This window comes from Gopherus flavomarginatus, chromosome 2 (genome assembly GCF_025201925.1).
Source record: "Gopherus flavomarginatus isolate rGopFla2 chromosome 2, rGopFla2.mat.asm, whole genome shotgun sequence".
In the NCBI taxonomy this organism is placed as follows: Eukaryota; Metazoa; Chordata; order Testudines; family Testudinidae; genus Gopherus; species Gopherus flavomarginatus.
Genome location: NC_066618.1, coordinates 261,293,233 through 261,313,764, shown reverse-complemented (window position 1 = coordinate 261,313,764; position 20,532 = coordinate 261,293,233). Strand labels below are relative to the sequence as shown.

The 20,532-nt window shown below is 38.5% G+C and overlaps 1 protein-coding gene across 7 annotated transcripts in view; it reads right to left on the bottom strand.

The window, feature by feature from the left end:
* Positions 1-20,532, bottom strand: part of VPS13B (vacuolar protein sorting 13 homolog B) — a 913,516-nt gene that overhangs the window by 318,667 nt on the left and 574,317 nt on the right. For 4 of the 7 annotated variants that reach the window (XM_050940449.1, XM_050940451.1, XM_050940455.1 and 1 more), the window contains exons 28-30: positions 18,715-18,856; positions 15,114-15,522; positions 9,275-9,392 (exon numbers count right to left, since the gene is read on the bottom strand). In XM_050940449.1, the coding sequence (XP_050796406.1) occupies positions 9,275-9,392; positions 15,114-15,522; positions 18,715-18,856 (669 nt within the window). Of the gene's footprint in view, positions 1-8,733; positions 8,880-9,274; positions 9,393-15,113; positions 15,523-18,714; positions 18,857-19,444; positions 19,512-20,532 lie in introns of those variants that run through there. The other 3 variants (XM_050940454.1, XM_050940452.1, XR_007772613.1) reach the window with 3 other exon arrangements.

The window sequence follows — 20,532 nt, the reverse complement described above, 5'->3', positions numbered from 1 at the left end:
ACTGGAAACAGAGAGGGGGAGTCACTCTGTGTAGTTTCACAGAGCTTGTGTCTGTGTATCTCTCCAGGAGCACCTGGAGGGGGGAAGGGAAAAAGGATTATTTCCCTTTGTTGTGAGACTCAAGGGATTTGGGTCTTGGGGTCCCCAGGGAAGGTTTTTTCAGAGGGACCAGAGTGCCCCAAAACACTCTAATTTTTTGGGTGGTGGCAGCAAGTACCAGGTCCAAGCTGGTAACTAAGCTTGGAGGTTTTCATGCTAACCCCCATATTTTGGACGCTAAGGTCCAAATCTGGGACTAAGGTTATGATATGGTGTGCAGCGGTTAAGGGATAGACAGAATCCAGAAGCCAGTAGGAATATTATATTTTTCTCTTCTCTGCTAAGGGCTTTTTAGCAGAGAGAAACAGTTGGTTTTAAAAGGGAACCAGAGAGAATTTTTTTTTCTGCTCTCTCTGGCAGTTTGTGGCTTGCATGTTAAGCAAGAAGCCATTACCAGACTGTTAAGGGTCTTTTGTCATGCAATAGCCCTCCCATTAGGAGGCAAGTTCCAGCACTATATGCATGCAAATAAAGTGGTTTTTCAGGTTTACTTAACATTGAAGATTAGCTAAAGGCACTGTTGCTAGGCAGACTTCAGGAGGCAAGAGAACCTGCAGTTCAGAAGATAAACACCGGAGGGCACCCCAACACAAGAAAACAGGAACCATGACTTCTAAGGCAAAAATTGAGGCCGAAGAACAAATCAAAGAAGCTGAACACCGGCGAGAGATGGAAAAACACAAACAGGAACTGGAAATAAAACAAAAAGAGATGGAGATGAAAGAAAGAGAAGAACAAATCAAACAGGCAGCACACAAAAGAAAACTAGAGGAAGAAGAGTTCGCCCACCGAAGGAAACAAGAAGAAGAAGAGTTGGCCCACCGCCGAGAATGGAAAAGCACCAAAAAGAAATGGAAAAACAACAAAAAGAGAATGAAGAGAAGGAAAAACAGAGAAAACATGAACTGGAGTTGGCAAAAGCTGGGCTGCATGTGCCAGCCAACCCTAACAACCCGGCGCCCATTATTGCTCCACAGCACAGGAAATTTCCCACCTACAAGGCAGGAGATGACACCGAGGCCTTCTTGGAAAATTTTGAAAGAGCCTGTCTTGGGTACAGCATTCCCGAAGACCAGTACATGGTAGAATTGAGGTCACAGCTCAGTGGACCTTTAGCAGAGGTGGCAGCTGAAATGCCTAAGCAGCAAATGAATGACTATAAACTTTTTCAAACCAAGGCCAGATACAGAATGGGGATAACCCCAGATCATGCCCGTCGGCGTTTCAGAACCCAAAAGTGGAAACCAGAGGTGTCATTTCCCAAACACGCCTACTACATTGCAAAAAACTATGAGGCCTGGTTAACAGGAAACAACATTAAAACCTTGGAAGAACTGCACCTCCTCATACAAATGGAGCAGTTCTTGGATGGTGTTCCTGAAGACATCACACGGTACATACAAGATGGAAATCCCAAAGATATCGCTGAGGCGGGGGAAATTGGAGCCAAATGGATGGAACTGGCAGAAAGCAAGAAAGCTACTGTCAAGGGGTACTGGCAAGTACCGCTAGATGAACCTGCCAAGGAGAGGTCAGCATTCGTCACCCATGCGGGGGTGTATGAATTCAATGTCCTTCCTTTCGGCCTTCGAAATGCACCCGCCACCTTCCAGAGGCTGGTAGATGGTCTACTAGCTGGACTGGGAGAATTTGCAGTTGCCTACCTCGATGATGTGGCCATTTTTCAGACTCCTGGCCCGAACACCTACTACACCTGGAAAAGGTCTTTGAGCGCATCAGGCAGGCCGGACTAACTGTTAAGGCCAAAAAGTGTCAAATAGGCCAAAACAGAGTGACTTACCTGGGGCACCAGGTGGGTCAAGGAACCATAAACCCCCTACAGGCCAAGGTGGATGCTATCCAAAAGTGGCCTGTCCCAAAGTCTAAGAAGCAGGTCCAATCCTTCTTAGGCTTGGCCGGATACTACAGGCGATTTGTACCACACTACAGCCAACTCGCTGCCCCACTGACCGACCTGACCAAAAAGACCCAGCCAAATGCAGTTAAGTGGACTGATGAGTGTCAAAAGGCCTTTACCCAACTTAAGGCAACGCTCATGTCTGACCCTGTGCTCAGGGCCCCGGACTTTGACAAGCCATTCCTAGTAACCACGGATGCATCTGAGCGTGGTATAGGCGCAGTGCTCATGCAGGAAGCAACAGATCACAACTTCCATCCTGTCGTGTTTCTCAGCAAGAAACTGTCTGAGAGGGAAAGTCACTGGTCAGTCAGTGAAAAGGAATGCTATGCCATTGTGTACGCCCTGGAAAAGCTACGCCCATATGTTTGGGGACGGCGGTTCCAACTACAAACTGACCATGCTGCACTAAAGTGGCTTCATACTGCCAAGGGGAACAACAAGAAACTTCTTCGTTGGAGTTTAGCTCTCCAAGATTTTGATTTTGAAATTCAGCACATCACAGGAGCTTCTAACAAAGTAGCTGATGCACTCTCCCGTGAGAGTTTCCCAGAATTCAGTAGTTAAAAAGTGTTCTTAAAATGTAGAAGTCTGTTAGTTATATACTTAGGGGTATATGTAAAGGTGCATGTGTTGTATTAATCTGTTTATTTTAAAGTTCTAGAAGGAAATCGCCGCCAGTGAGCTTCCCCACTGTCTGCAATTTGGGGGGCGTGTCATAAACAGATAGCTAAGGGTTAATGTCTCTTCCACCTGAAGCACCTGACCAGAGGACCAATCAGGAAACCGGATTTTTTCAACTCTGGGTGGAGGGAGTTTGTGTCTGAGTCTTTTGTCTGTCTGCCTGCTTTCTCTGAGCTTTGGAGAAGTAGTTTCTACTTTCTAGTCTTCTGTTTCTAAGTGTAAGGACAAAGAGATCAGATAGTAAGTTCTATGGTTTCTTTTCTTTGGTATTTGCATGAATATAAGTGCTGGAGTGCTTTGATTTGTATTCTTTTTGAATAAGGCTGTTTATTCAATATTCTTTTAAGCAATTGACCCTGTATTGTATCATCTTAATACAGAGAGAACATTTGTATGTATTTTTCTTTCTTTTTATATAAAGCTTTCTTTTAAGACCTGTTGGAGTTCTTTCTTTACTTCAGGGAAATTGAGTCTGTACTCACCAGGGAATTGGTGGGAGGAAGAAGCGGGGAGATCTGTGTGTTGGATTTGCTAGCCTGATTTTGCATTCCCTCTGGGGGAATAGGAAAGTACTTTTTTTGTTTCCAGGACTGGAAACAGAGAGGGGGAGTCACTCTGTGTAGTTTTCACAGAGCTTGTGTCTGTGTATCTCTCCAGGAGCACCTGGAGGGGGGAAGGGAAAAAGGATTATTTCCCTTTGTTGTGAGACTCAAGGGATTTGGGTCTTGGGGTCCCCAGGGAAGGTTTTTTCAGAGGGACCAGAGTGCCCCAAAACACTCTAATTTTTTGGGTGGTGGCAGCAAGTACCAGGTCCAAGCTGGTAACTAAGCTTGGAGGTTTTCATGCTAACCCCCATATTTTGGACGCTAAGGTCCAAATCTGGGACTAAGGTTATGATAGTATGAACAAGAAGCTTGATCTTGAAAATGATGGGGGATTCCCTGTTGACCAACTATGGGCCTAACGATCCCCTAGATGTGCTGAGTGCACTAAACTTCCAGTTACTTCATAGTCTCACAGGAGATCTTTGGCACCTTAAATGTCAGGCCTTTTCACAGTTGCTTTCAGAGTCTGTACCCTCCATGCTCCTGGTCACTATTTCTTTTCTAGACTTGACAAGTCATTTAATGGAGCAATATCAAACATTTACATGCGCATCACATTGTTTTAATCTACTCATTCTAGGACTGGGTCACAGTTTCTTAAATTGTAAGGTCTTTGTATGTGTTTGCGCAGCATCTAGCAACATTCTGATTCAGAACTAGAATATGCCCTGATCCCATGTGATCATGCGAAAACACCAAGTCCCGCTCCCCAGTACACACTACTTGGAACTTGGGACCAGGTGCTGGGGGGAGCAGGGCACTGCGTATCTGATATTTCTCTACCATAAACAGATGGACAGAGGCAGGATATGGAGGAGAGGGAGTAGACAGAGCTATGGTACCCCTCCCCCTACATGCCAGCAGATAAACTGACATGGTATGGTGCATCTTGTAAAGAAGTTCAGTTATAATAATATAATAATTAACAATAATAAAAAATAATGGGAGATTCTCAGTTTCTGCTCTCTTTTATGCTGGGTTTCAACTGGTGAAAGTTATTTGTGTTGTGCCAGGTGTTGCACATAAACACAGGAAAACTGAATCCCCTGGCCCCAAGAACTTATAATCTAAAAAGATGAAAAACAGAAAATGAATGTAATGGGGCAGAAAATTGGTGAAGGTGCTAATAGGCACATATCTTGTTATTTCTATTTATTTAAAACATTTTTAACATAACATAAAATATATGTATTGTTCATGGGAGAGAGGTGGGGACTGGAGAAATGGCAGGAGGAGAGAAGGTGGGTAAATTGGAAGAAGGGAGTGAGGAAAATTCCTGCTGCCCTGAGAGCTGGTTTCATTCCAAGAACTCCTGCCCTGCTTCCCCTAGCCTATTTGGCAGAGGAGGGGGATCCTCTAGCACTGGTGCTCTTGGTTGGACTCAGAGTGGAAAGTCCCAATAAGAAAGGCTTTCTCAATAAATCAGTCTCCACATGACAAGTAATTGTGAAGTAGATCTAAAGCCTTTTGTAGTAGTCATAATCACCACCCACAATTTTGTATTTAATAAATTCCAACATAAAGTATTAAATACTAATATTTTGGAACACATCCTAAGCCCACCACAGAGTCTGAGTAACAAGATCATGTCAGTGTCGCTAATTCCAAGAATTCAAGAATCATGAGTCGGACCCCAGTAAATGATGTGGTCTTTAAAAAATAAATAAATCACATTTTTTTTCAACAGTCTTTGGATTCCTTTCATCTTCAGGGGAAAATCTCTCACTCTAAACTGTGTTATCAGACAGGTCAAAATTCAATCTTTAATATATGCACAAAAATATGGCCTTCCTGTTCACTGATTAGAGGAATCTCCACTTACCCTGTCCTACTCCCTAAAGGTGTAGGGAGCTGCCAATCTCTCTCTGTTTTTCCTTCTCCACATATGGGATAGGTAGCAGTTGCACTCACATTCTCACTCCCAGTCCTCTCACCCCCAACTTATTGCCTACATACATTCTCCCTCATTTCTTCTGACATCTATAAAGGTTATGCCATGCTGTCTAGCTTAGAGCACCCTGTAGCTTCAGTCCCATTGACAGGAATGGTAGATGGTGGCCATTTTCTTAAAGGGCAAAACTTTATGTGCTGGAATGCAGATACCAGAAATTCATCAGAAATCTTAAAAAACAAAAAAAACCTCATCCTTCCGCGCGTCCCCCCCATCTCAGAGGAAGGGGCAGGTATTGCCCCTTACAGGAGGCAGCAAAATGGTATAATAATGCTTATTTTAAGCGAGTCTTCTTTTTGGTGTTATAGTACATTTATCTTATTTGTTGTATCTCATTAATTGGTTTAAAAGAAATTAAATCCTACATTTATGCAATTTAAATATTTTAAAATGGTAAAATAAAAATAGAGTCATTTTGTTAATTATGTTCCTTGCTAAATGCCAATATTCACATGGGGAAATGTTTCCATCCAAACTTTCAGGGTGAGCTGCTTCTCCATGATCTCTTTTTGAATTTAGTTTTCTCTCCAAGTTAAACAAGAAAGCTGTTTTCCAATACGGAGAGTTTCTAAATGTGAGGAAAAAATTCTTCTTCATGAGGAACACTACAAAAAATGACACTAATTCCATGTGGTTACAGCACAGACCTAAACAGAAGACCGTTTAAACCAAAGTGAGACCACAAATTAAAAGGCTGGGTGTCCCCACTCCCATAACACTGTAAAGACAGCAATTCAGACAATGATTTATTTTCTGACATTCTATTAAAAACAGTAGTAATAAATAGAAGCAGGGGGAAGGATGGAAAGAGGGGGGAAGAAGCCATGTTGGGATTATTACAGTACTGCAGCAGATAAATCTCCAGTAATCAACAGACTTTTTATATTTTTATATGTTCTATAATGGACAGTACTTTACATATGTTGCAAATGATATTTATGATCCATTTTTAAACAAAATGTGTGTGTTAAGTTTTATGGGCTTGTTGTTTTCATTTGCTTTTTGACAAACCCTGACTAGCATTTGGATTCCCCAGTCACACACAGTTGTCATCTAACACTATCCCCCACTGGCTTTGGACCTTCCAGATAGTGAGAATCCTGGTCAAGTAATGAAATCTAGTCTCTGGGCAGCAGAGTGTTGAAGCTGAACTAACAAACACAAATGCCTTACTTTTATTCTTTTCTAGCTTCCATCCATGCCCTAATTATACAAAGTCTTTGTATTATTCTCCTTTCCAACAAGAGTTCTGAAATGAGCTCCCTTCTGAATTCTATTGGCCTAGCAGCTGCTACTGTTGAACGAAGAAGACTGAGTATATCCTCGCCACAGTGCTCCCAAATCTATGTCATGCATGGGAACACAGACTGAACCCTGGATTTGAATCCTGAACTCCCAATTAGAAGTGTAGAAAATTTACCATTGTGTCACAAAGTTGGCACCCTAAAACTTGATGCTAAAAATTACTTTACTTATTTTGATAGAGTGAAATTTGCTATGGCATGCCTCAACAGTTCAAAACATTTTTTTTAAAAAAAAGTAGGATTGCAATATCATATGCTATAATTTTGCCAAATGTCCTTAAGAACATAAGAACAGCCATACTGGGTCAGACCAAAGGTCCATCTAGCCCAGTATCCTGTCTTCCGACAGTGGCCAATGCCAGGTGCCCCAGAGGGAATGAACGGAACAGGTAATCATTGAGTGATTCATCCCCTGTTGCCCATTGTTTCCTTCACGAAAAGTATGTCCCAAATTTTTTTTTTAAATTGTTGTCAATAATATAATAGTTAAGAGCGAAAAGATATGCCTTTCACCTATGGTGTGAAATAAGATGGTGAGTGAATGAAGCAGATACGGGAAAACTGCTGGAGACTGCAGACATTGCTGAGGAGAACATTACTGCACTGAGGAGTGTGATGTTGTGTATAGGGTCAATGATTTGATCAGTGACAGACAGTGATCCAACACTTCTTTCCATCCTACCCAATTTTACCTCAAATTCCCTTAGTCTGTTGTGTTGTATATGGGTTTTTTAATGACTTCCTTGTTAGAAAAAATATATTAAAAAAAAAGTATCTAAAAACTTAGCAGCACAAAACAAAAGACAACATTCTGGGCTGTAGAACTGAGAGAACCAAATATATGTTGCCAAAAGCTAGTCTAGTGCAGTGGTTTTCAACCTGTGGTTTGCAAACCTCTGGGGGTCTGCTATGTCTAGACTATGTCTAAGGGGTACGTGAAAGGTTCCTGTTAACAAAGAAAGTGGTTTTCAACCTGTAGTCCATGGACTCTGAGGGGGGAGGGATAGCTCAGTGGCTTTAGCATTGGCCTGTTAAACCCACGGTTGTGAGTTCAATCCTGGAGGGGGCCACTTAGGGATCTGGGGCAAAAATCAGTACTTGGTCCCGCTAGTGAAGGCAGGGGGCTGGACTCAATAACTTTTCAAGGTCCCTTCCAGTTCTAGGAGATAGGTATATCTCAAAATTATAATTTTTTTTAATTATTAAGAGCACTGGACCAGATTCTCAGCTAGTATAAATTGGTGTATCTCCACTGACTTCAATGGAGTTATGCCAATTTACGCTATCTGAAAATCTGTCCCATTTAGTCTCTAATGTCTATGCAGGGAGTGCCACATACCCCCTGTAACAGACAGCACTGGAGATTACATTATTGAAACTAGATCTTGCAGGTTCAAATTTATGCTAGGAGAATGTTTTAAAATAGTTTTTAGATTCCAGATAGGAACAGAGGAAGAGAAGGACAGCAGGATGTAGTTTTGGTTTTGTTCCTCACAAAGCAGAAACTAATTTAGTGGGGGGAGGAGGGAAAGAATTGTGAGAGCGGAGGAACCACAGAGACAGAAGCCATTACATTTGTGAGCAGAGTGGGAACTGGTTCAGACCTCCTCATCGAAAGCAGTCACTGGCAACAGGACACAAAGAACTTTCACAGAAGGGATCCTAACGTGATAATAGTCACAGCCCATTTAATATAAGGAATAAGCTACTAGTGACAAACATATGAGCAAATACAATAATTCACATATTTTCAAATGGAAATTTGACAAGTATTTGGAGAAAAAAAGACTTTGCCTTATAACTTCTAGATGAACAGAAGAGACAAGGAGCTGGAGAAATGTCATGGTCTCCTGCCATCCTAAAAATTCCTACACTTGACAAAGTAAAATTGCTGTCATTTTCTAGGCAGTAAATGTTTTACGGCTGGGAAAGGATTTTGATGTTTGTAACTTCTATTGAAGTGCAGTATGAAGTACTTTTCAAACAAAAATATTGCCACATCTGAGAATCAGATCAAAAGGAACTATAAGACACTTGTTCATCTGTATTTCTGTGACTTTTCTCACTTGGTATTATTTGCAACCATACTTTCATGTCTGGCATCAGAGCCAACTCTACTAAATATCATACATTATTTTTTATCATGCTGATTACATATGTTTGCCAGTTTTGCTGCCTACATATGATTAGTGAGGTTTACACATAATCAATGACACAATCCAGAGCATGACATTTTTGCAGAAAATGTGCTTACTGTGAAATGTCTCTTTAGAAGTTTGCTCTCCTTTACAGCTTTGATCCACATGCCATCGACAGTCCTGCATTTTGAATGTGTGTTTACCATTTACATTCTGAGTATCTATCACTTTCACGCTACACTGCTACTAAGAGCTATGCTAGTCACAAACAGTCCCTTTTCTTCTTAGGTGATCTGAGTTTTCGCTACATAAAACCAAGTCTCTTAAAATGCTTTCATCTGTGATTTTTACTTTCATAATGACTTGACATTTAAATTCTATTATGCATCAACACATCACAGAAATACTTGATATATCTGAATGGATTTGAAAGCCTGCAAGTGAAAAAAATAAAGAAAACCTGGTTTTGAATATCAAAAGTATTTTAACAGGTTGCATGGACCAAGTTTTATTGACCAATTAACTTCCCCTACAAATGAAATATTTGTGAGTTAAGATATAAGAAAAATACTTACTGGTAAATATCTTTTCTGAGTACAGCTCTGCTAAGAGGGTTGTCAGCCTGGGGAGCCATAGAGACGGAGCCAATCTTGATAATCAAAGTGTCTTCTTTTATTGCCTGATTAGCTTCAGCTAAGGCGAGAGAAAACATGCATCTTTTTTATAAGTGAATGTGTGCACAGAGGTACATGGCAGACATATATAAAAATTGCTTATAAAGAATCTCTGAATCAGACTATGTATTAAGGATTCAATCTAGCAAAAATTTATGCACAAGAGTTACTACTTGCGCAAATAACTCCACTGAAGTCAATAGCACTACTATGATGATATACAACAGAGAAGGTTGTTACTTGGTGCCCAGTTTCCCCATCAAGTTCTGTCTTGCACTTAAATCAATCTGTGACCTCTTGCTCTACCTTGAGCCATCTTATTTTAAAAATATCTTTTCAAAAGGATATTGATTCCAACAGATTTTTATATTCTACAGCTGCTTCCTCATGAACACCCTACTTAAGTATATGCATATCTAAAATGTTAAAATATTACTCAGCCTTATGTTGTGGGCCCCTTTGGAAGGTATGACTCAAAAAATGCTAGATTTTACAATCTCACCATACAATAGCAGATCTTTCAACAGTTATCCCTGGAGTACACCTTACTGATTGCAACAAACATGATAAACACAAAGATAGCAAGATTGGGCTCAGCGCAGTATATAATACCCTACACACTGTGAAAAAAATAAAAAGATGTGATATGCATCTGTGAAGAAGAGTCTCTTTGGTGACATTCTCAACTGCTATAATGAAAAACCTCTGCTTTTTACTGTGTCTAAATTAGGTTTTATATTTTATCCAGATGAAGAAAAGGTTTACTTTAAATGAATGCTGTATTAGATATAAAACCAGAGCTCTTTTGAGAGAAAAAAATTAGATTCTATTGCTCATAGTACACTGAAATTTCATGGCTCTCTTGCATCATCACTAAAAAAAAACAAAACTGTGTTCTATTTCAACAGCTACAAAGACTCGCATTAGGTATTTTGCAGCACTCCCACTTTGAAGGATTTTATGGCAATTGAGAAGCTGCCAGTAATATCGTAAGTATATGACCGAGCATGCTCATAGAGTTTCCCACTCCATCTTCAGTATTATACATACTACATACATTACACATATCAATCCATTTAATATGTAAGTACTTAAACCCAACCCATTTTACCATCTGTGGCCACCCAGTAAGATCCTTCAGATATCTTGTTCTGAAACTAAATGTTCAGCCACAGAAGAGAGCTGAAGTATTCTACTAAATAATGCATTGCTTGATGTGGAAAGAACTAGTCAGACCTCAGCTTTTTTGTTTTTTTTGAATGGCTTCTACAGACCAATTCATTTCTTGGTGAATCAGACAGCCATATTCTGAGGCCATGCTCTGTAGTCTGGACATATAATTTTTGTGAATGGATCTCAGGGATCATAGAATTCTGTGTAATACACAAAAAACAACATAATGCAAGTTGCAGCAAAGTAAACCAACGAGTGATAGCACAAATGATTTGATTGAAGGAAACCTGTCTACCCAAAAATCAGAGCCCAGATCCTTCAGTCCTTAATCTGACTAAAATGATGCTTATTTGTTTTGGTGGCAGGCACTGAAGGGGGAATTTTTAAATGCCCATGAAAAACTTTTTGTCACAATAATTTTTAACCAAAACCAAACAGTTTTTTTTAACAAAGTCTAAATATTAGATTTAAAACTACCTCCTGCTGTTGTTAAGTTAACATAATGGGCTTTAAAATGTCTGTGAGGGAAGAGGGACGTATATTAAGTGTGTTTTAAATATTATTTTAAAGGCTTTGGGTGGCAGATCCCCAGGCTAAGTATTGCATTTTCTCCCTTTCTCACCCAAATCCTTTTTATGCTAAGGGTTTTAGAATACTGAAGAAAAGTGGTTCTGAGTCTCTTGTTTCCAGTATTTGTCACTTTGATCATTTATTACGGGGCAATAAATAGAACCCTGCTCATTAGTCTCAATATTACTTGGGTCACCACCTCACTTATGCTGTAAAACATGACATTATTTGTGAGCAAGAGTGGCAAAAAAAGGTAGCACTTGAGAAAGGTCTCCTGTCTTCTTCTTCTTCTTTTTTTTTTAAAAAACAAGGGTTTGGATTTTGGTAAAAGAAACAAAAGTATGTAAATGTATTCAATACTATTAGTACATCCAACACTTACAGCTTACCTACCACAAAATGTACCAAAGAGTAATTCAATGTCACATGGTTTAACAAATGAACTCTTTAACATATATAGAGAGTACCATACTAATCAATATTTTGATGCTTCTGTGTTGGGGGCAGAGGTGATTTATGTCCTGATTTACTGATGGAGAATATACCTCTTAAGTCATATTCTGCCACACATACTCTTCTCAACTTTTCAGGGGAAATCTTCTATAGGGAAACTATAATGAATAAAACCATGGGTTGCCTGCTTATGTATTTCTAAAGCTCTGAGTCAGAATGTATATATTACACATAATGAATGCACCCTGGGACAAATTTATTATAGCTATATATGTTATAAGGCCCCTCACATTCACTTTTGTTTTCATCTACCCCAAGTGCTGCACACCTCCAGCTTACTGGCAAAGCACTCACTTGACTAATACATGGGAAAGCTAATCTTGTACTTTTGTATCCTTCATATGAGGTTTTTTTAAATAATTAGTTTCATTCTTTACATGGACTGTTAGAGGTATTAAACTATATTTCATGAGTACATAAAAACTCATTTTGCTCTTTTATTAAATTAGATGACTATAAACATACTGCAAAAGTAGAAAACAGAAGTTACAGTACATAAAGTAAGGTGTCATACTGCAATTGTTATATTTTAGGATTCTTTAAACAGATATTTTAGAAGTAATTCTTAAATGTTTATGTAATCCAACTGTTACACAGCCTCAAGAGCTAAATTCTTTGTTTAGCACCATGCTTGCACTTGGTGAAGCTTTTTTGGCATTTTATGTAGAAAAAAAAGATTTAACCCTCAATAATAATGGCACAATTAAATAAAACTTGTTTATATAATTTATGTAAGCTCCAGAATGCAGAGTCATACACATGTGCATTAACTTCATTAATGTAAGTAGTCCTATTGAATTCAGTGTTAAGCTGTGCCATGTTTTCAGGATCAGGGCCCTAGATAGTAAGTATTTATAATACAGTATATAACATCAACATTCATTTTTGTAACACCTTTAACTTTTCTGGCATTAAAGAGATTATCTTGTACAACATTTGTTTCAGTGTAATCATGTCCTTAGATATAGAGGATTGAGAAAAAAATTATGATCAACATAAAAAGTGCAACGCTACAGCATGTCATCTTGGGGATCACCAAGTCCAGCATTAGACTTGCTAGAAAACACCTCTGATCTGGTTGTGCTAGTGAAATATTATCAGAGAAACATATGACACTTGGAATATTTTGCGCTGAAGAAAAGAAAAGTTACACTGAATTTTTAAAAAGCAAATAGGCATCAGTGGTTACCACAGGCCTGTGACTAATAGATGTCCTAACTGATGGCAAAGGAAAGATCAAATATATTTTAATAGTTAACTTATGAAACATTTAGAGAAAATGTCCCCAATATAGTACCATGTAGCATATTAATTTAAGTTGTCATATTGAAATAGCAACTTTTTTTGGTATACTGTAATTACCTGAAACTAATATATGAATACCTCTTGCAGATGGATTATATAGTACAGAGGCCTTCAAAAGCAGTTAAAATCCTAATATTTAAAGGGCCACTGTTAATTTAAAAATAACAGCTGGTCATATTCAAGCCTTGGCCTTTGTTACAGTCTCTAGACTTCATGGGCAAAGAGACCTCAATGTCTTCATTCAGAAGTACCTGAGTTTAGAAAGGGTTGGGGTGAAAGAAGAGACGGAAAAGATCTGGCACTGTCCTTCACATTTTCATGAAACTCCAAAACTTCTAGTTTTTGGGGTTAGTTTGTTCTGTTTTTATTTCAATAAAGTTTTAACTTTTTTGGCCATTCTTTATACATGCATGTGTGTTTACCACCTTCATTCAAGCTTACCCACAGCAGTTCTGCTATTTGTAATTGCTTAAAAACGTGGTTAGCACAGGGTCAGTCTTTCTTTCTCTAAGCCAGCCAGAACATTTTTTATAAATGTAATTTTAATGAAGTGCAAAGCTACAGATGTTGCAAAAACATATTCTTTAAAAAATTTCCTTGACAGCATGCCTCAGACTCCCTTCCCAGAAGAACGATAACTCTTCCTTGCCAACAAAGCCATTCTAATTTTATCTGACTGTATTTCTGCCATTCCCAGTTGGAAAATTGTAGAGGATGTTGGCAAAAAAATAATCCAACTAAACTCTCTCTGTCTGCACCTCTTGTTGTTAGGTTATGTGAAAATTTAAACTCTACCCTCATGGGTTTAGACTGTGTATTATTGCAGATAATAGTAACAAACCATACCTACATGACTTATGTAAACATAGCATTATATCAGTAATGCATTTTATTCATTTCTCAGAAGAGTAGATGATAATGGAAGTACAGGTTTCAGAGCGGTAGCTGTGTTAGTCTGTATCAGCAAAAAGAATGAGGAGTACTTGTGGCACCTTAGAGACTAACACATTTATTTGGACATAAGCAAAGTGGGTTTTAGCCCACGAAAATTTATATCCAAATAAATGTGTTAGTCTCTAAGCTGACACAAGTACTCCTCGTTCTTTCTAGTGGGAGTACTGTACTTGTAATGGTATAGTCTCTAGCTGTCTGTAGGTGTACTTTTAATGTTAATGTCTTTCTATGTAGATGTAAGAATTAAAAGCATAAGTATAAATATAATAAATATATTTTGTGGTGGGCAATGCAGAGACTTAGAGTAGTGGTTTAACTGAGCACAAGACTTTTACACCTTCCATCTTTCTAAGTATCCATCCATCTGCCCAGCTGTCTGAAAGCTTGTCTAACATGAACATTTAGTTTGTGGCAAGCTGAGATGTGAATCTACTTTGCCCTGGCCTGCCATAGAGTGACTGACTATGGACCCTGCTCATGTGCATTAACAATTTGTTAATGATTTTTGATCTAGTTCTCTTTGAAATGGAACTAAATCAAGGCTCATTAACAAACTGTTAGTGCATATTAGCAGGGTCCACACAGACAGTTAGTCTGCAACAGGCTAATTCTGGGATAGATTCACACTCTAGCTTGCTATGAACTGAATGTTCATGTAGATAAGCCCTGAGGTTTTTCAATAGTTCCCTACGATAAGGCCCTGTTCCTGAAAATGGATCCATCTGACCTAGGTGAATTCTTGTACCAGCATGGACACCTATTGGCCTCAAAGGGGGTCACGGCTGGTACAAGAGTCAACTCTTGCAGATCTAATTGGAGACTCAGGTCTTAAGTTCTCTCCATGCAACTCCTGACCAACTCCTTTAACAATCACATTCGCAGCCCAAACGCTATGGACAGACAAAGGTAGGCCTCCAAAGTAATTATTTCTATAACTCTTAAGAAATGTAGTGTGTATCATATTAATTACATTTTCCATCTCTTTCCTTGTAGTATGACAGCCCCAGGGACAATACTAAATATGCCATTATCACAAGAAGCAGTGAGATAATTAAGATAGAACCTTTTGGTCAAAGAGACTAGATTTCCCTATAATTCACCTGTCTAGAATGCAAAGAGACCTGCTTAAGAGATCTGTGTCATCCTGTGGCATTTAATCTTCACCAAAGAACGTGGAGGAAGTAAATATTTCACATAATAAATATATTCATACAGTACATAGTACCTCCTGTATCATGTTGCATTTCCTCAGTTTTGGGAAAGAAGACTCTGATTACACCTGTGTTGATATAAATCAGAGGTAAATTCCGAGATGTTAGAGTGTGAGTCCTCATAGGTTGGCCAGGTGATTTGCTTTTCTCTTTTTGATTCCTTGGCAGCCTAGCTTGAAATATACTTGCAATTGCATTAAGCAAAGGGAAACATAGGACAACATCAAATGCTTGTGCAGAAAGAAGGATCTCGTGAAGAAAATGAGGAGAACCATCATTGAGACCTTCAGATAACTTATGGAAAGTTCTTCGTTCATTTCTTGATATCAACTTGTGCCGGACATTTTTTGTCACAGCCTTTGTGTAAGTGAGAGAGAGAAATCCGTGTTGTTGGTGTGAGCCATCTAAAAGTTTTGCAGTTGTCTGTTCCAGGAAAAAGAAACAATAATGAAAACTGTTGTAAAGAGAACAGGTTACACATCTTGAACAGAGAGCAATTGCTATTATTTCTTTATTAGCTCGTCTTTTCAGGTTTGTTCGGTTTTTTTTGGGGGGGGGGGGGGGAGGTTCTTACTTTCTCCAAACAACTTAAGAAAAGGTTTATTTAAATCTTTAGAAGGGCCATCTACCTCACAGTATGACCAAATGTTATCACAGAACACCCCAATGTAAGCTAGAACTGCTGAATATTTTAGTGACACTAAACATTCATTTTTTTCTGCTCATCTGTGCTGTACATGAAACATTGAACTCAGCCTGGTAGCTTAATATCCCTCAAATACTACTACCTAAAATATTTCTTGCACTTCAGAAAGTCAAAATTTACCAAAAAATATTTATTAAAAATTGTGCATAAGTTTAAAATTATTTACATTCCATTACTCCCTCTTCATTTTAGAGAGCTTATTATAGCTTTTATTCCCTTTCATTCCCTCTGTGGGCCCAACCATCACTGTACCAGTGGTGGCAAGATAACTTTGTACTTCAAATTTCTCCTGCAGAACACCCATAATACTAACTACTATACACAGCAGACTAAATAATTAATCTCAATACATAAAAAACAGCTTTTAAAACGTATTACATTATTCTTCAGAAATTTGCAAGATTTCTGTTCACGGAGGGAAAGATTTTCAAAGGCACGTTTGGAAGTTAGATGCCTAACTCCCATTGACTGTCAGAGTGTATTAGGCTCCTGACATCTGTACCTTTTAAAAATCTCCTCCAGTATCTAGATGAAACATTCATTTCTGACTGAAAGTTGACCTTGAGTGAACTACTGCAAAAGTTGAGAATTTTAAAATAAACTAATAAAACAAATTAAATAATTTTAATAATAAAGGAAAGCAAATAAAATCAAATTGGTTTTGACATAATATATATAATTATGTTAACAGTGTTTAATCACTCAAGCATAAGTATAGCAACTACGTTTTGTAAACAGAGTAGATGCTTCTTTCAACATTTTCAGATTTTATTTATTCAGAATCGCTAATTAATGTATTTTTAAAATTTTTTATCAATGTAAGCACTAACTTCTTACATAAATGTAGTAAGTATCTGAAATGCTGAGAAGCTGAAAGAGCATATCATTAAGTGAATTGTAACAAATTAGTAAGTTAGCTTTCACTCTTATTAGGACAAATTTAAACAACTAGAATAAGTAAAAGAATGATGGACATATTCATGACAGAAAATAAATCAAATGGAACAGAACTTCCACTAACACAAAAATATTCCATATAATCTATCACACCACTAAAGATAAAGGGTCTGTGCTGTAACCTGCTCAGGTCTCTACTCCCATTAACTTCAATGGGAGTTGCTAGAAAAATTGGTATGACTGAATTTTTAAAATTTTTCATTTCTGTGAATATGAGAGACTGAATACATACGTAAGATTTGTCTACATTGGGGAAAAGCCCGCACTAGCTACTCTGTACTAATTCCCCATGTGGACATTTGTACTGCACTCTAAGAGTACCTTTGTGCACATTAGCTTAATACAGTTCAGAAGCGTACTAAGCAAAACTGCCTAAAAGCACTTTTAGGCTATGATTACACTTATGGCGGCATGCAGAGTACAAACACTGCATGTTCCCCCAGCACAGATATACATTTCAGTGTGGATGGTGAAGCATTGCTTAGGTGAGTAAGGACACACCAGAACCTTAAGGCATGTACCCCACCTGGCTGTCCATGTGCCCAAGCAGTGACTCCCATCTCTACACTGCTGTTTTTAGCAGTGTACTGTCCTGTTGCCTCCCCACTGCCAGAGCCTTTTCCACAGCAGTGGAAGGCTCTGGCTATGGGGAAGGACTCTCACGCCAGAACCTTTTCCTGCTGCCTCCCTCCTGCCAGAGCCTTTCACTGCTGTATGTAGCTACGCACAGCAGTCTGGATGCAGCCTGCTTTTTACTGAGAAGTGTCACTACATGTACTCTATATGCCAAAAAAAGTGTAGATATGTGTGGTGTGCAGTAAGGCACTCCAGTAGTTCTGGGTTTTGTGGGTCTGTCTGCTTTAACCCACAAAACCCCTGTCCTGGTTGAAGCAGCTCCTATCCCACAGGGCTCGCTGGGCTCAGCTCCTTGCTCCAGGAGTTATGACTGGGCCCCGGGCATCGCAGTATTGTTCAGGTTTGGCCTGGTCCACTGGATGGTGGTGAGGCTAGGCCAAATTTGTGAGAGCCTGTGCGCAAGTTCCAACATCACTTACTCAGATTTGGCCTGGCCACCTCCCTTTAGGGGAATAGGGCCAAACCTGAGCAGCACTGCGACCCCATGCACCAGGAGCCAGGTAGCAATGCTCAAAGTAGAGAGCCGAGCCAAGCCTAACAGGCACCCAGGTTAGAACATTTTGGCCCTTTTTACTTTTTTTGGAATTACTTCTAGGCCAGTTCAAGTTTTGTACTTGCTCATGACTATTAATCAAATAGGAAAAAGGCCATGGAAGAGAAACAGTTAAGTAACTCATATTACTTGCTGGCTGAGACAATTGTAATGTTCTGAGACTTCCAAGGAATTGTGACCACATGAACGGTTTGCTGTAATTATTGTATATATTGTAAATAATATATGTGAATAAATTAGTTTAAGGCATAGCTCAGTTACGTAAAGTAATTAAAAGCACTGAGAATATCATTACAGCCACCACAAACAAGGTACAATGTACAATACTGGCTTTTGCTCACACATTTGGGCCTCAATCCAGCAAACACTTCCATATATGCTTATCTTCAAAGTATTTGAGCAGTCCCACTGATTTCAATGGGACTACTCACATGCTTAAGCTTACGTATGTGCTTAAGTGCATTGTGCGATCAGGATCTTAGTTACTTTAAATGAGGCATTCTAGCTGTGCCACTTTACCAAATAGCAGTGTTGTAGATTTCAGAGAAACACAAAGGACACTGCTTCCCAGGCCCATGTAAAGGAATTTGACAATTGTTGCCAAAGAAGAAAAAGGAAGTAAAATAGATAATAAATATATTCAGTACAGAGAATTTATAAATGACAAATAATGGGAAGAAACTAATGACATTTGAGATAATATTTCTCCTACTTGTGTTTGTTAATGGAAGTTCTGTAGTATAAGTTTAAAAGGATTTCTTACAGGAGGAAAGAAGCCAGAGAAATTACTGAAAGGGTCCTGCTTGCTGACGGGTCGAACCAACAAGGTACGTCTGTTCAGCTTGTCAGTACAGGAAAGGAATACACCTCCGTATTGCCCCAGAGACCAACAGTCTTCCCCAAGGCTTGAGGTGATGAACAGAGAGGAGGAAAAAGACAAAAAGAAAAACAAAACAAAACAAAAGCCATAAGCCAAAAAAAATTAGAATTTTAAATTATGCTGAAATTTGCATAGCTCTGCACAGCTGTGAGATATAGCATGTGTGGCACACACCTTCTGAAATGCCCAAATTCAAGGAAATCAAAAGAAAAACTGGTATGAAAAATATTAATTTGAAAAACTGTAATTTATGGGAAAGGACAATCCAACAAAGAGGTCATGGAATTAAAATCCAATAGAATTCTGCACACAAAATACTTATCACTTGATTTTATCAGAATTAAAAATTCAGCAGAAAGCTTTATTAGCGTGAAAGAGGATGATTACAAGAACAAAAAAATTGAGAAAGGAAAACAGTATCCAAATACATTTCAAATTTAGAGTACTTGTTCATAAGCACAAAATTGATTATGAAGTGGTAAAATTATGTTTTGTATTATTATTCTTGCAATCATTCTTCTGAACATGTCTGAGAACAAAGAAAAATTATATTGATTAAGTTTTAGAACAGAGTTATTTTGTTAAGCATCTTATTCCACTACAAAAATCTCACCAAAAGTTTTTCTTTGCATTGCAGAAATATTCCTTCAGAATGTCCTGACTGCCAGCCTTCCCCTGGCCTGGAAAACAGAATGGTCACCTTATATGTTCTCTGCATTTGGTTTGAGTCCATAGAATTTAGTCATATATAGAGTGTACTTTGAATAGTTTATGAATTGAAACTGGATTTGACAATGCAATTATGTTAAGTGGAGTAACTTAATAACCTGATAAAACTTTAGCAAAGAAAGAACACTACTAAGTTGGAAGGAAGCTTTGGAGAGTTTGACGCTTTAGACTATTCAGAACAAAGAACCTCTCAAGCCTTTCACAGAACCTGTGGGAAAAGTAACTTGTTAATAGTATGAGGGCTTGGTGTATGCCACTATATCTAAAAGCTTCATGGTATAGACTGCAACAGAAGTTTCCAGAAAGAAAATGTAAGGTTTGATTAGTCATTTTTACAATACGTTCAAACAAATATATATTTCTAATTCAGAGAAAAGAAAGAAAATTCAGAACGGCTCTACTTTTCGTATACACCCTGTAGTGTTTGTTCATTGTACTAAGTCTCAAATGAGTTGATAACTGAATTAAGGACAGAATGAGAGGCTAACACTGAATTTCCTTCCTATTGTTCTCATGAGAGACTTTCAAAAATGCCTATGGGATTTAGGAGTACAAGTCTCCCTGAAAGTCAGTAAGAATTATGCTCCTAAATCCCTTAGGCACTTTTGAAAGGTCTCACCCTAACAATAAATTTTAAAACATTTTAATGGCTTATTTGTTGATTCTTCTCCCAGGGAAAGACACTAGAGAATTGTCCCATTTTCTCTTAATTACCATCTCCCACATACCTCCATGGATTCTGCTTCATGACAACTTATCATTCAGCTGATGAAGACTGTATGTGGCTCCCTCAGATTTTATCAAGGCTATTCTATGTATTAGACTAGCACCTGCTACAAAGGTAATGAACTCAGTTTCCTGCATTACAGTGCAGCGACTCCACAACAACAAAAACATCTCTTTTATTAAAAATTTCCTTCTGACGTCTTAAAAATAAACAACTTATCAAGTAGGAGAGACAAAAAACACCCT